At 38.2% G+C, this 16,715-nt stretch overlaps 1 protein-coding gene across 3 annotated transcripts in view; it reads left to right on the top strand.

Moving 5' to 3' along the window:
- ZNF704 (zinc finger protein 704) overlaps positions 1 to 16,715 on the top strand; it is an 88,993-nt gene that overhangs the window by 7,669 nt on the left and 64,609 nt on the right. For all 3 annotated transcript variants that reach the window (XM_058830364.1, XM_058830362.1, XM_058830363.1), the window contains exon 2: positions 12,293 to 12,540. In XM_058830364.1, coding sequence (XP_058686347.1) covers positions 12,293 to 12,540 — 248 coding nt within the window. The remainder of the gene's footprint in view (positions 1 to 12,292; positions 12,541 to 16,715) is intronic.

The raw sequence follows: 16,715 nt of genomic DNA, 5'->3' as shown, positions 1-16,715 counted from the left end.
ATCCTATGCTCTTCCAAGCTTTCTTCAGACCCAAGGTTACAGAGAAGTCTAAGAATCCTGTAAATCAGCTTTGAATGCTCAAGTCCTATTCTGTTTTTCCAGTGCTAGATCAGAAATTCCAGTGTTACAGGAGCACCAGAGAGCTTTTACTAGACTGTGAGATAAATTGGTTCCTCAAAGATGAGAGCTTGGCTGCTTGGCCAGCCAGGAGCATGCTGGTCCTTGCTGGTGTCTGCTCTGCAAATACTGCTCTGGATTGAGCAATGATGCTTTTTTTTTTTCTTTTTCTTTTTTTTTTTTTTAAATCCCTCAGAATGAGTCCCCATTGGCTTTATAATACTTTCAAGTGATTTATTGAATTGCTTGTTTCTAAAAATAGTGAGCAGCTTGACTAATACTGCAGCTTAAGGCCAGCCCAAAGACTACAGAAGGACAGTAGGTTAAAAGAGAAACTCTTAAGTATTTTTGTTTATTCACAAAAACTGAAGAGGAAATATAAGGTAAATGAAAAGAATGTTTGTTAGCTCCTCTGGGAATCAGTTTTGATTTCATGAACTTCTGTCCATGTTTTTCACTGTAGCATGTTGCTGAGCAGAGCACATAGGAATTTAATGTTGCCACTGCTGCTGCTGAACAATCTGTGATGGGATCACTTTCACTACTCTGGCACCTTGCCAGACTTTCCAATCTCAAATGATTATTGCAGTGACATTTATCTTATTGTATTAAAAGTACATGTGTGGGTGGTATTTGTTGTTTGACAACAAAACTAATGAAGACAGGAAACTGAACAACTTCTGTTGCTTGAACTTCGAATAAAAATACAGATATTTTTACTGGTGTTTTTGTAAAACATACAGAGTCTAATTTCCATAAAATCCTGACCCAGCTAAAGTTGATGGAAAAGTCCTGCTAGTTTAAGCAGATTTAGGATTTCAGCCCAATTACTTGAACACAAGTATAAATCTACTAGTAGCCTAAAACCTTTTCATAGTGGTCCTAATAATTGTAAAAGACTGTTGTGATCACTAAACACAGAATCAGAGGGAAGGTAAAATGCCTCAGTGATCAGAAAGTGATGTGGGAAATTATATAGCTCAGTGTTTTACTGTCTTTAATGTATTTTTTTACATGGTGGATAAAAGATTATTTGAACTGTAGATGGGCAGTGCTGTTAAAACAAGCAGTCAAAATCAGATGGTTACTTTTATTTTCTGCTTCAGCAAATAATATGGCTGATGCCTACATCATACTGACATAGAGAGTAAATTGTACAATCACATCCTATGAACTGGACTTTGTAAAGCTGGCAAGATAAACATTTGAACCAGCCTGATCTTTTATGTATATGTTCATGTCCATTTGAAATGGTGTAAAAAAAAAACTCTGATTGGATCCAAAATGCTTTTTACCTCATATTTCTCAACAGGTTTCTTTCTGTAATGCAGTGATGGAAATGTGAGTACTTCCAGAGGAAAAAATCTGATTTTTCTGCTTTAAAATACTTTGAAGAGAACACTGTGATGCAGTCCTTGCTGCCTTTAGGTCTAGGTCAGTGGTGATCCATAAGGCCATGGAAAGCCATTCACATCTGGTTTACAGAGCTATACAGAAAAAGCAGTGAAATGAATAAGGGTGAATTGGTGGTTGTTATGGATTTACAGTGATATTTTGCTTCAACATGTGTGACCAACATTGTTTCATATAATTGTCCTTATTTTCTCAGAGCAGAAGAGAAATGGTTGGTCTTACAGGTGTTTCTTTTTCCATGCTGGTAGGTCCATCTGCTGCAGCAGCAGCATGGGTAGTATAGAGCACTTTGTGCCTGGGCATTGGATGAAACAGATGAAGTTTATGGAGTTTATGTTTCATCAGTTCTACAAGGGGTTTTTCCTCCAGCTCCCAGTTACTCACAGGCAGCCTTGTGCTTGTGCTGGAATTTGTGTGCTTTTGTGGGCTACTGAAACAGTGGAAAACAATGTGCAGCAGCATCTGTAGATTCTGTGGTATCCTTCAGTTATGGTGGACCAAGGAAGAGCTCACCAAGTATCTTGATAGTGCAGAGGAAAAGATGGGATATCACAGCTAGGACAGACATATGGAGGAAAGAGAAAGTTAGAAATGGAGCAAGCCTTCATCCTTTAGAATACAGAAGCCATGTGGCAGTTGGACTGTGCTTAGCTTTGGGCCTGATGGTCCTTCAGGTTCCTTGCGAAGGCTTTTCTCCCATGAGATTATTGCATCCCTGTAGTGGTTTGATAGAGGGCTATTTTCTGGGGCAGCTGGAGAAGGTCGCATGTTGCCTCTGCATGTTTTTACTGCTGTTATTCTGTTGCTTCCCAGGGTAATGAGTTGTAACTCTGTGATACTGTTTATTGTACAGTCAGACACAAAAATAACCTCCTTTTTTTGGCACCTCTCCTAATCTGAACAGAAAAATTGCTACGTGTTTTTTGTCTTGAGCTGAGCTCAGACTTGGGAGAATCTTCTACTGGTGGCAGTGCTTCTTGCTTATTCTACTCTGCTGAAGGATCACTGAGGGATCATGCTTTCTACTTCCAGGCTCAAGATCTGTTAGAGGAGATAAGGACTTGTGCTTAATTTTTGTTTTGTAATGTCTCCTCCAGGCTTTCAGAATCAGGGATCTGGAAAATGGAATGGCCCTTTCATTCACAGCACCTATTTAATTCAGAAGTTAAAACAGTTGCATACATCTGTGAACTACCTTGGTTTAAGTTCACTGGAATGCCATTATTTAAACAAACAAAAAAGAGCAAAGTCCCAGGATGTAAAGGCAAATGGATTGCATTTCCATACCCTTTTAAGTGATCTAAGATCTGGAGTATCTCGTCTCAGCTGGCCGCTTTCAAAGTCAGACAATAACTTTTGACATCACAAGTCTCACACCTCTGTATCTTAATTGCAAGAGATCTTGAAAATAAAGCCAACCTGTTTTTATTTTCACTAAAAATATCCTACTATAAATATCTCTATCCAGTCAAGAGCAGGAGGGCTTTCAAATGCAGATGAACCAATCAAGAATTTTTTACTGAGGAGCAGCGAGGCAGCATTTCCAAAACCTTCTGCTAAGTGTGGGGAGTTCCCCACTGCCTCTATAGTTTGATTTTTGTGAACACTTACTTGCTTGATCATGAATGAGATTATAGAAGTGGTAGTACTTCTTTGAACTGTTGCCATCTTTACTGATCCCAGACCACCAGCAGATGAAGGGAGAAACAAGTGGAGTGTCTTGTACATCTTCAGCAATGGTCTTGAAATAGTTAAAATATATTTATTTGCACACGAAATTCAGCTAGTAAAGGCCATATTGATATATATAAGTAAGATAGTCCATACACAAGCCTGTATTAAGCTACATAAGATGTTGTGTAAAACTTTTTAATCTAGACAGAATCAAAATTAGGGCGGCAAAGACAGTAGGTACTTTACTATTGGGTTCTAGAACCCTTTTTGCATCTCTTACAAGTAAAATCACTGTTTCATAGAAAATAGATATTCATAGGCATATCATAGAAAATACCCTGACGTGAGGTTTCAGAACTTCAGTCAGTGCAGTGGAAACACCTGGTTTGATGTTGCTCGCTACTTGTATCTTGCAAGTACATAAAGTAATGCAACAGAAATAAGAACAGAAAAAGGTTTATTTGAACTTCCCTGCTACCCCACATTAACATGCTTGGTTTTGTCTCCAGTTTCAGGGTTTTTAAGTTTCCCCAGAGGTGACCAGAAAGACCCAATTATATCCTTCTCTTTTCTCCTGTTCTCTTTGACAACCCAGGACACACATTTCCAGGCCTTCATCTGTTCTCTGTGTGGCCACAGGTTGCTCTGATGGCATTGGGCGTTGCTTACACTGTTTTCACTGCAGGAGAGGTGAGGCGAACCTGCTACCTAGCAGGAACCCTTCCTTCCCACTTGCAGGGCCAGGCACGTAGCGTCTTGTGAGAAAAAAATATCTGATAATTGTTTTAGTTAATTTTAAGTTCACTTTTTGTGCAACCAGTAATTGGGAAGGCAATTATGACTGCCCATTCCTAGCCTGCAAGTCCTGCTAAAACCGTGGTGGAGTACCAAGCCCTCAGTGGTGAGCATGCTTGGCAAAGATTGAAGGAACAGAATTCCTAAATAAAAAATGAACCTGCTTTTTGCAACTATGACGCTCCACTTTCCTCCTGTTTAAGGCTTACCAAGGTAGCATCTATATTTTTAGATGTTTAGAGGCAGCGTGTTTCTCAGGCACTTGTTTTATTTAAGAAAAGGAAAACAGGGCTGAAATAGCTCTGCTGAGATCCTGCTAACAATGCCAAGCCTGGGGGCCAATGTCCAGTTGGAACCCAGGTAGGTGGGTTTGCAGAGCGGTGACTGCAGGTCACACCCCTGAGTGCCCAGCATAGCCAGGACACAGAACACAGAGTTACTTCTTTGAGACATAAACATTGTGAGCAAATTTTGAAGATATGCCCTTTCAGTAATTAGTATTAAAATTTGGTAATTGTTACTGATTAGTGTCTGAAAATGTTAGAAGTTATGTCATGTACTTTTCTGTGAAGAACTTATTATGCCTGCATATGGGAAAGAAAGCTACCATACTTCTACATCTTCATTCATTTGTTGATGTAGTGGAGAGAAAAAGGCACAGATATCTCTGAATAATTTTTGTTCAGACCTGAAAATGGTGTATGGGAAGGACCATGAATTCCCAGTGTTCCTTGCTGTCTCCCCTTGTAATCTTAATAAGATCTTTCTGTCCAGTTTTAGTAACATTTATGCTTCCTGTTCCAGTTAGTGCAGTATTTCAGATGTCAGAAGTTGGTGGTGGTTTTATTTGGGGTACAGCTGGTACCTGTCTGACTACTGGATTTCAAATGTGGAAGTGAAAGTTTCTGTCATTCATCTGGGTAGATTCTCTGTAACTCAGAAACACCTTCAACTGGTGTTGGGATACGTGGGGTTTGTAGATGAGTTAGGTTTAGCCAGGTGAGTGCTAACATACATGTGAGGATGACAGGAGGGTGGGAACTTCTTGGTGCCTCCAGTTCTTGCTGCATAACACTGTATTGTGAATCCAGGCTACTTAAAATGCTTAGAATTGTGTTTTAATACATAGAAAATATATTCTATGGATGGTTTTCAATATTCAGTCAAATGAAGATAGGGACTTTGTCCTAGCCGGGTTGAAGATGAATAGTGCATTACTGTACATTAATGTGTACTATATATTGTAAAGAATACTTACAGTGACCTTAAAATGCATTATCTCCTATATTGTTTGAGACCAACAATTTATAAATGCTTAGAGTGATTAGATTGATGTGATTTATGTGTAATGAGCAAATGCTGGTGAAGCGAGTAATTAAATGCAAAGTATACTCGAAAATGTAATAATACATTGAAATTCAGGGCAGATTATTTCCAAGCATCATTACGAGAATCTGTCTTATCTCTTTGTGTTCCAGTATGAATAGGGATTTCTGGCAAAATGGAAATTTGTTGCATTCTTTCCTTCCAGTGAGGACACTGTTTTAGAATGTCAAAAATTAGAGCCTTTTTATGTTAAAAAAACCCTCTGTTACAGGAACCTGAACTGGAAATATTGTACGAAGCAATATGAATGAACCAAAGTCTTTGTCCTTCCAGGGATTTAATTTAAATATTTTTTACTTGCATTTAATTTTGGTAGCAGATTTGGTGTTTCTCAATTTTGCTTGTTCTGTTTTGTTGTGAACTTTATTCCTGATTTCTTTCTTGTTGAGAAAAGTGGCTTATCCTTGTCCCTAGAGCATCGCCTGGCTGTTCAGGCTGGCCTGAAAAGGACTTTGCAGTTATTGAGCTCTTGTTTTGGCTGAACATTTTAAATGTGTGTCATGTTACATATACACATTTCATTCTTGTTTCCCTTTAACATGCTAGGCTGAAATATATTGATTCCTTCTTTTGCTTCCCCATTGAGCTGCCTGTTTGTTTTGTAACGGATCAAAAATGTTGCTAAAGCCTTGTTTAATTAAAAAAAAACAACTGTGACTTTTGTTTTCTTACCAGTTGGGAGTTTTATTGGCAGTCCCAAACACTTAGGATGATTACATCTATTTCAGAAAACAGAAAGAGGTGGTCACAAAGCCAATCAAAAAACTGTTTATGAAAAGCAGCGGAGTTATACAGCAGGTTGGCTGGTGCTAAACCATCTCATAGCTAATCTGTCTAATCTGGTGGTTTTTTAATTGGTGTTTAATCTAAAGAGTTTTTTTGATGGAATTAGATCAACTGATTACATAGTAAATCGGATGGAAATCAAAAATCCACATCCAAAACTGTGTCTTCTTTATCAGCTGTGTAGTGTTAATACTGTGCATAGGCCTAGGACTCACTGTTAAGTTAAAATTATTTATCTATTGACAGTACAGATAGCCAGGGTTGGAGCAGTGAGATAGGCGATTGCTGGTGGGGTGGGGTTTTTTGGTATGTGTATTTTAGTGTGTTATACCCCCATGCACATACTACAACCCCCAACCCTGCCTCCCCCACTCTGGAACACAGCTTAGTGTGGCTTGTGAGGGATCTTGTTGTTTTTGGAATGAAGTGACACTGGAGTTGAGTCCAGTTATAGTGGTCTGTAAGTGAAGTAAAGAAAATACTTTATGGGTTAAGGGAGAAAAAGTAGTTTGTACAAAAAAATGGAAACATGACAATGGCTTCAAGTATTATTAAGATAAGGTGGAATTACTCTAAGTTAGTTTCCCAGAATGTATTTCCACTAGTGTGTTTGTTTATAGGGAGTTTGGATGCAGTCAGCTTTGCTATAGATACTTGCCTCACCCTTGTAAAATAGTTTTATTGGTTTTTAGAGGTACTTCTTTGCTTTTATCATAAAATTAACTTTGTTATCTGTATGAACAAAACATGATGGCACAAAATAGGCCACAGTTGGAAGATTTTTTACTTTACACAGTCCTCTAAGATTCAAAGTATGCATGAAAGGGACAAACTCAACTTTCTCATATGTCTTAGTCCTTCCAGATCCCAGCAGACATTATGAGGAGAAACAGAAGTTAGCCAGTGTCTCCCCAGAAGGTTAAGGGGACCTGCTGGGCTCTCACTGCTGTGCTGCCTGACAGCTGCAAGCCTCTCTTTGCCGAGGCTGTGATTGGCGCCTGGTTCCTTGGCAGGCAGATGCGGTCACACTTGTGGTAAGATCTTCATGTGGTGTAAATCGGCATAGCTTCATGGAAGGTGCTGCATCAGGTCACAGGGGCTGGGAGGCAGTGCTCTGTTGTGCTGGGCAGCTGCCACGTGGAAATCAGCCTTTGAGTTGTTTATAAAACTGTCAGCAAAGTAGGCATGGTATGTGGTGTGGCAATTCTTTCAATAGTTTGTTGTATTTCTATCTGTCTGTGTAGTCTGTTATAAAGTCTCATAAAAATTATGTTTCTATTCCTGCGGTGCCCACCTGAATCCACAGTTCTGCACCAAAAAAAAAAAAAATAGGAAATTTGAAAGAATGTGGTTAGAAGTCAGTTTTCACATTTGAAGATGTACTTCTGTATGGTTGGGTCACATAGAGGCAAATAATGCTAATATTCTTGGGAGTTTAATGGTTTCCATTGTATAAGAAACACAGACATCTTAATGCCTGTTAAATGCTAGTGAGCTATTTGAAAATAAATAACTCCAGTTTTTAAGCAGCAGTGTACCATCAGCAAGGGAAGATGACAAAGTCTAGTCAGGTTGTACTCAAGGGGTGACATTCATAATCTGTCAAATCTGAGTCTCTGTGTTTCCATATAAATGTGATAGGTCTACTTATTCTAGTGTTTGGTGATCCTTTGAACAGGCAATTCAGTGCCCAAGTTGTCTTTTTGATCAATAATTTTTTTGCTGTTCAGGGTAAAATGCAAGCTGAAATTGGAGGAGACTGTGATTTGAGTGCAATGTCAGCATCTTATCAGGATATACTCTTGGGTAGGGCAAAAATTGACTGCACATAAGTTAAGGCCTAAACTACTGAAAATTGCAGCCTGCACATCATTTGTAAAGAATAGCAAAAAAACTTCTTTAAATTCCTCAGTTTATGTCAGTGTCAAGCATGCTCATTTTGGGCAGGACTTACATTGCAACACATGGTCTTGATGTTGAGTTCAGGACCAGCGATTTGGCTAAGACAAAATACCACCACATAAAAGTTTCTATAGGCAGGTTAAGATAGGTTTTACAATGAAAAATTATTAATATACTGCTGAAAATAGCAACTGTGCTAATCATTTAGCTGTCACATGGATTATTAAATTTTGTCATTTAATAATAATGAACAAGCTTTAAAGTAAAACCCTTAAATTAAAAGTAAAACCCTCAATCTAAATATATACCATTGTCTTGACAACTTTGAAACAGAAATTGAAAGGCTTTCTTAAGAAAGCTTTTACTTAGAAATCAAAGCAAGAAACGATTTTCACTTCTTGCAGGATGATAACTGAAGGAGTAATGCCACATCAGACCTCACCTCTGGCACTGCCTCATGCTTGAGCTCCAGTGGGTAAGGCTTGGGTAATATGGTTGTTTCCAAGGAGCAGAGTATTAAAAGTTTCCCTTGCCCAGTAATGATGTGGGGGAGATTAAGGCAGGTGGAGGTCACTGCAGAGAGAAACAAAGCTAGTTTTTTTTTTACAGGTGGTTTATAGCTACTGTTTCTGTGACTGAACTTCCAAGTGACATTGGTTGCCTGAGGCCAGGTTGTAAAGGACTCTGTTGAAAGTAAGCTGAAGGTTGCTAATGGCTTAAGGGTGAAAATTCAAAGTGAATTGCATAGAAAACCAGCCTATTATCAAGTTGCTTGTATGAGTGATAATTCATCCAGTGCATGAAAAAGACAGAAGTTTTACCAGCAGTTGATACTGGGGGCAATAAGTCAGCAAATTTGGAGGTCTAATGACAAGAAAAGCTGAACCATTAGGGAATAATGTAATCATGGAATCTGAGAACAGCAAAGGATGGAGAAATGTGAAGTATTGGAAGTAAGTTGAAATAAAATAGTGTTGAATTCTTACCTTCTGTCTGTCTGTGAAACAGGCCTAGACATGTTGGACTAGATCTTCCACAGAATTTTTGCTGTGACATGCTGGACTTGAAGGACCACCACAGTACTCAAATGGATAAAAGAATATGGAGAATCGATGGAAAAAAGTTACTGATAAAATATGACAGAACTGTTAACTGTTTGGAAAGATATATTGGAAATGGTCTGTGTTATCTGTAAACTGTGAGTGCTGGTGAAGCAGAGCTAGAGATCAGAGGCATCCTGGTCATTAATTAATGTGTTTGTCAGGAAGTGATGAACTTGATCATTCAAATGACCGTGACCCTCAGTACTCCTCACATCAATGGCTGCTTGTGTAGGTGGTTGGATTTCCAGCAAAAGACACCATACACTTCCAGAAAGGGCAGGTGTCTCAAGTGGAAATGGCTTCCATAGGAATGGATGAATTAAAATAGAAGAACTGTATGTGGAGTAGGAGAATGCTACTGGAGAAAACCCACCAAGGAAAACTCTTGGCTTTCTCTCATGATCACCCGCTTCTAAAGCAGAAAAAATTCTTTACATGCAATCACTCTCAAGGGAAAGTTTAGAAAGAAAGCATTTCCAAGCATTTGTTGAAAACTGGAGGAGAAGAGAGTTGGCCTAAGCATTGGATTTGGTCTTCTGCTTTTCCTGGCCATTGGCTGAGGAGCCTAAGCTGTTTCTGCAACCTAAGCATTTGCTCTGTGATTTTTGTCTTTCCTCACCTCCATATGCCTGCATGAGGCTGACTTAATTGTGACATATTGACATGAAGTGTGTTTGAACTGAATGTAGATAAATTTGATATCTAAAAATAGATTATCTGCTATCACAGTACAAGAATTCTGCTATTTGTGGTTTTGGCTTTCTTTTAAGCTGCAGTCTGAGCCTGCAACCTTCTGTCGTCACTACTTAGGTCTGTAAAGGAAACTCAGCAATGTATGGCACAATATATTTGCTGAAACTGAGTAAAATCGTACAGTTTCTTAAAGAGAAGACAAAAATAAATTTTTCTCTTTGAAACAGTCATACACTTAGTCCATTAAAAGAATAATTAAAACCATCCTGATGAAAACTGAGTTCAGTCTGGCACTGGAGAGTAGGAAATGAGAGAAGCTGTCCATCTCCCATGCTCTCAGCGCTTTCTACTCTAAGGGTTGTAGAGGGTAAGGGGGCAACTGCTGATGCTGCCTGGTACTTGTGCACATCTGCACCCCTGCCATGCACAGTGGGTGGAGCTGCCCCTGCCCCACACACAACCATCCTCTGCACCGGATGAGGTGGAAATCCTGGGAGGGAGGGAGGAAGGGAGTTGTGGTCATGAAAGGAAAGACCATGTGGCAGTGGAAGGGATGGAATTCAAGTCTTATATAAACCTTTGTTTGGCATTACATAATTTCTAGGGGCTGGATATTGGAACTTGGCTATTTTCAGCCTTTTTTGTTACTTCAGTGCATTACTTAAAAGTCGGTTTTAATGAAAATTGAAGGCAGCTCAGCATTTCAGTTCTCAGAGATTCTCAGGCACACAAAAAAAGGTTTATTATAAATCTAAGAAGTTTTTTTTTAAAAATCATTGTATCAGAATTCAATTTGTGTTGTTTATATGTCTTCTCCTAATTCTGTGTGATCACATGCTGACTGTTTTGTCTTTCAGGCAGATTTTCTTGGTAATGTGTCATCTGTTTGTGTGTGAAGAAGTGTAAAGTGTCTAATTCTTTCTACTGTTTACATTCATAGAGTAATAACTCTTGTTTTGTTCTTGAAGCAACTGCTAAAAGCCCCTCAGTGGAAGCACTAGAAACAATTAAATCATCAGTCCTAAATAGTTACACATTAATGATGTGATACACTTTACAGAATACAGCAAAATTACTTTGGCAAGTATGTCTTTCCTGTGAACTTGAAATTGTGTGCACCATTTTTATAACTGCCAAGGTTTGAAATCTACAGAGATCTATGGAGAGAGGAATATATTTTGATGCATAAATATATACACAAATACATTGATTACTTTTTTTGGATGATGAAAAGGAGGAATAAGTTGGAAGAGTTGACAAGATACAGTTGACAAGAGTTGACAAGAATTTCAGTTTTTTAGCACTGTTACTGTCTGAGGACAATACAGTTTGAATAGCTCCACTGTAAAGATCAGCAATAATTTACAAATATATTAAAATCCACTTTGCCAGCTCTAGAAGGCACCTGGATTTCTCCAAGCAAATGCATGTGGTGTGGAAGTACCTCTGCTGAAGGCAGGAGAAGCTGCCACTTTGTTGGGCCGTCTTTTGCTTGGCTGTTGGAGTTGGTTGGAGGGGTCACCTGACAGAGGGGTCTGCCCCTGTGAAGCTGGGGAAGTGTAGGTGGCCAGGGCATGGATTTCACAGGAACGTCTAGGTCCTGTGCTTTGTTTTGCTTGCTGGGAAGATGGAATGGCTTGGTACTGATGAGTTTTTGGGGTCTTCCCTGCAACCTCTGCACTAGTTTGCTTTATAAATACCAGGAGATTGTATTCCAGAGTGTTAGTGTATTTGTTAAAACACCTATATGCTTGGGAAATCTTTGCTTATGGGGAAGCAGCAGACCTGAAAATCTGGGAAGTGCTGGCAGGCAAAGAGACAGCCTGGCATTGCTCCTGGGTGTGTTTTCTTGCTCACTATTGCTGGATGGCCTCCTCACAGAGATCCTGCTGCCATCACTTGCTCCCCTTTGTCTTCTGCCAGATGAGTTGGAGCATAGCAAATTATTTTTCTGCTCCTGGAAAAACTCTCATTTACAAATATAGCTTTCAAAGAATCCAGTATGTGGCTGTCAGAAATGCTTTAATTTTTTGGTTATGTTTAGTCAGGAAAAATTCTGACTTTTTTCTGGAATTTTAGGAGGAAGGCAGCTAGGATTTCTTTTGCATAGCTATGCAGCACAGATGTGTGTGCGTTAAAGATATACTGTTTATAATCTGGTTTCTGACATTCTGATCCAAATCTCTTTTTGATTTAACATAAAGATGTTGAAAGCTTTATCAAATGGACAAAAATTTCTTATTTTCTTGAATAGTCTTCAACAACTTTGAGAAATTAATGGCAGTTTCAGAATTTATGAAGGCCAAAGAAATGGTATTCACTAATTCAAATAATTAATAGAAGTAAATGTCTGCGGTTAGTAGGTTGTTTCCCATTTTAGGAGAATTAGAAGAAAATTTAATAATTGCTTTCAATTTTTTCAGGCAGCCAACATCAAGCGTGAAATGACCTTCCATGCATTTCAACAGGAGGATGTAAAAAGTGACATCAGTCGAAAACTGCCAGACCAACAGTTTCTCCTGTTCACCACAAAGGAGGAAGATTTAAAAACAGCAGAGACCAAAAAACTAAACAGAGCTCATGAGTATGAAAAGGAAAACACTCGTTCTGTTTGTCTTCTGGAACAGAAGCGCAAGGTTGTTTCTTCAAATATTGATGTGCCTCCAGCAAGGTAAGGAGAGTTGGACTTTTTTGTTGTGATTTGTTTTAAGCTTTATTCCTTTTTCTTTCCTGCCATTTTTTCAAATGGGATATTAGATACAAGTTTGGTAAACAGCACTATGAACTGCTGAGACTATTGTTTGTGCCCAGGCAGTCCAAAGTCAGTCACAACCCTCCTATTTGAGAAATCTGCTAGGAAATTAAGAACACCAGTACCAGAAAATGAGAGCATCTGCAGAATAGGACTTTGTATTGCTTTTGCATTGTTTTTACTTTAGAATGTGCTGCAGCTGAGGTACTTGGAGAAGAGGATGTGTCTTAAGAGGAAGAGATTGTTGACTCAGCCTCACCCTGAGAAGTAATCTTCTAAATTAGACACAGAATCATCTTACTTGCTAGCAATTTATTTTTCAAATTTTTTTTACTGTCATACTTGCAGACACTTTATACTCATTGAGTATTCTGTGTTGCAAGATGACAAGTGCTTTTACTTGTTCATGTTAGCATCAGTCTGTCTGTAAAGATTTCTGCTTAATCTTCCTAGTAAATTTACTTGCACATAATTCAGTAAAAGGCCTTTCAAGTTTATGATTCCACTTAAAAAATTGTAGTCAAAACAGATGTTTAGTTTTTCAGTTTGCTTTCTGAAGACCAACATAACCAGCAGGTTCTACCACATCATCCAGAACAGGATAACTAGATGTTTTTCTCTGGCTGTCTTAGATGTCACTTGCACTGAGTCCAGGAGCATTTTTACAGGATTTTCTCCCATATATATATAGTAAAAAGCTACATATTAAAACTTTGAAAATGTTAGGATACTTACTAGAGATTTTCACTAGTAATCAACTTTGTAATGTCTGAGTGCCCTTCTCATTCATCTTGTGTGTCTCAAGGCAAATGGGATCACAAGAAAATGTAGGTCAGGAGGGACCTCAGGAAGTCACCTAGGCTAACCTTCTGCTCAAACCATATGTTAGCATTTCCATTTAACAACTCAGGCTGCTAAGGTACAGGGTTTAAGTGCATTTTTATGTGACTTCATGCAGATAATCCGCTTGAAGTAGTAGTCAAGCTCTCATTTTCTATAGCTATGAGATCATCTTTCCTTGGAGGGATGGATATTTTTTCCCCAATAAGCTGAAAAGGAGGATGAATTAACATCTTTAATGCCTTCTTAAAGCTAATTGTGACACCAGTTGTGAGCACAGGATACTTGAGATGATAGGAGATAAGTTCACTTACAAACGTGTCTTCTCAAGTTGTTCTTTCCATCTGCATATATTTTGTTGGGAGCATAAAAATTACTGTATTATGTTGTGTGTTTTCAGACATGCAGGTTGAGCTCCTGCATTAGCAGAATTAAAGAATGAAGTGGGAAAGAAACCTGGAGTTTATGTTCAGTAGCATAATAAACATTGTGGTCATTCTTGCTAAATATTTCCAGTCCAGCTGAAGTTCTGCTTTGAAGCTGAGGTGAAATATGGGGCCATTTGTCCACCACTGATGGGAAGAACACTTAAACCTTTGCTTAGAGATCTTCCTAAATATTTGCTGTTGTAATGAAGGAGAACACCCAGTCTATTCCTCAGCAACAGCGCAGTTTGATCTCTAAGTCACGTTCTCCAAGAAGACTCCATACATTTAAACTTTCTTGCCTCTTTCTAAGTCCCTCCCAGTCTTCTGTCTAGGACTATGCTGAGAGAATTGCATGTTCCCCAGAGGTGAATTCCTTGTTCCTTTGCCTCCTGGCAGGATTCGTTGGTTCAGCTGTTCTCTCTTCTGATGAGAAAATCCACCCACCTTTGCAGATTTGTTATACCCAGGTGTGGAAGGTCATCTTGAATTAATCAGATAATGTTTACAATTATGTGGGACAAGTAAGGGTTTAATATGGTCTTAATTTCTTATTGCTGCATACATCCTCTTTCCAAAAAAAACCCCAACTTTTTATTCTCTAATAAGGGTATATATAGTAATAAGTGAAAATGAAGCTTGCTGTTTATTTTGTTTTAAAACATTAGTGGAACCCATTTAACTTCAGATGTTGAAATAAAGAAAACATTAAATTTTGCCATATCCAACTAAACCCATGACAATATTTAAGTGATTTTGAGAAGTTTATCATAGCTTCAGATTAATTATCAGCAGGGGCATACAAGTATGTCCAAAAGAGCTCTGAAATTGTGTTTGCAAAAGATCTGTTAAGAAGTAGATAATAATTTTGGCCACAAAATGAAACAAAGACAATCCCTTCTTAGCTGTTTCTAAGGATCTCAATGAATAAGAATGGAAATGTTTGTGAGGCACTGTATCTAAAATAACTAACAGTTCAGAAAAACACCAGCATAATGTTTCTTGGAGGCATTCAGCTTCAGGGCTTTCATTATTGCTTATAGAATCTGAAATTTTAGAAATGCAAAAATATCTTAACTGAGTCCTAGTGTTCTGTGTGATCGGTAGTCAGGTGCATAGAAATTATAGTATAATAAATATTTTATTGGATGCAGAATTTTTAAGTTCACTGTTTACTTTTTTATTTCATCTTGTGAAAATACTACACATGTTTCTCTCTATGTTATGTCCTGTACTGGAAGTGTCTTTTGGATTAAGACAGAAGGAGATCACAACCTTTTCATCATGATTTTTATTTTTGGAGTGCAAGAAATGAAATGACAGTTAACAGCATTATTTTTTTCCCTTTTCAGATTTCTTCATTTGGTCATTTTGAACAAAATTTATCTGAGTAAATTGTGTTCCTTCTTCTGAAATGCAGATAAGCATAAATGAAACTGTTCAGCTTGAGCAAATGAATTTTTTGATATAATGAGGAAACTTGAATTCTTTATTTTTCCTTTAAATATTGAATGTATTGTCAGTTTTGATGCATAAAGGACTGCAGTCTTGGAAAAAGGGGTTTGGTTTTGAAGTGCAATTATCTCTGAGAATTGAGATGTTATCTGTAGGTAAGAGAAGAATACACTTTTGGTTGATCTCCAGTTCAAACAGCAGCAATCAAACACAGACAGATCCATGGATCTGAGCAGTGAAAGGCCATTTTGTAAAAAGAGAGTGCTATCACTGTGGGACTAATCACCTTGTCTGGTGGGCAGAAGCAAGCCCAGGTTTGCCTGTATTTCAGATAGCTACATCTGTAGAGGTCAAATGTAATCAGAGATGATGTGTCCAATAGGCAGAGATGTGGAAGTTAACAGGACCTTCTTGCTCATTTGTATTTTCTTCACTTACTTACTATCATGTACACATAGTTCCAAAGCATGTCAAGAAACACATGAAAGAGCCTGGACTGCTGCTATAGTGGGTGTGAGAATGTGAGGAGGGACCCAATTCAGGCCAGGTACACAGGGGATGGCTTCTACCTTTTGGAAGAATGAGGATAGAAGGGTGGGTGGTGGAGAGCAGGGGATGAAGTTTCCTTTTTTTGAGTAAAATGTGAGAATAAATGTCTGAAAATGGTGGTGGTGTTAAAGAAAGGCCTTTTAAGACTGAAGTGTTTTGACCAATGGTAGCTGGAAACCCTTCAGAACTCAAAAGCCTTAGTGTCAGAGGAGGTCCCTTCAGGTGTTCCAGAAGGCACTAGGCAGACATCACTTCTACCCCTCTGATGGGTAGGTGCGTTAGAATAAATAAAAGATTTTCTTTTGTTAGTCTTCTGCTAGATGACCTCAAAATATCATGAAATTTTTATTATCATCTTGATACATTATCCTCCTCTTCCCCAGTCCTCCTGTACTCTGTTGTCTCTGAAGAACAAAAGATAAATTTTCTAACTGCCTAGCTTTTTCTGCATAGCTTGTGCTGCTAAAGGACAAGCCACAGCTAAACGTCAGCTGCTTAAACACTTCATTATAGTATTAAAATAGTTATTGTGCAATAAACGCTAGTTGCTGTGCTCTTCTGCTTCACTGCGGTTAAGTGGTGGCATTTGCCATGACCATAATATATTGGATTTTGCTATCTTCTGATGCTTTTATATTAAAAAAGCTGCTCTATTACTGTGAAATTATTTTTTATTCCTGTACCTACATTTTATCTACTAATTAGTTTTATAATTTAATGGAAAAATATATTAAATAATTTAAATAAAGTAAATGAAATATCTCTAGGAATTCTCTCTGATATTCCTTTAGGTCTATATATCTATATCCTATATATCTTTAGGTC

The sequence above is a fragment of the Poecile atricapillus genome, chromosome 2 (assembly GCF_030490865.1).
Source record: "Poecile atricapillus isolate bPoeAtr1 chromosome 2, bPoeAtr1.hap1, whole genome shotgun sequence".
Classification (NCBI taxonomy): domain Eukaryota; kingdom Metazoa; phylum Chordata; class Aves; order Passeriformes; family Paridae; genus Poecile; species Poecile atricapillus.
The sequence above is the reverse complement of the archived record's forward strand: the minus strand, read 5'-3'. Positions and strand labels throughout refer to the sequence as shown.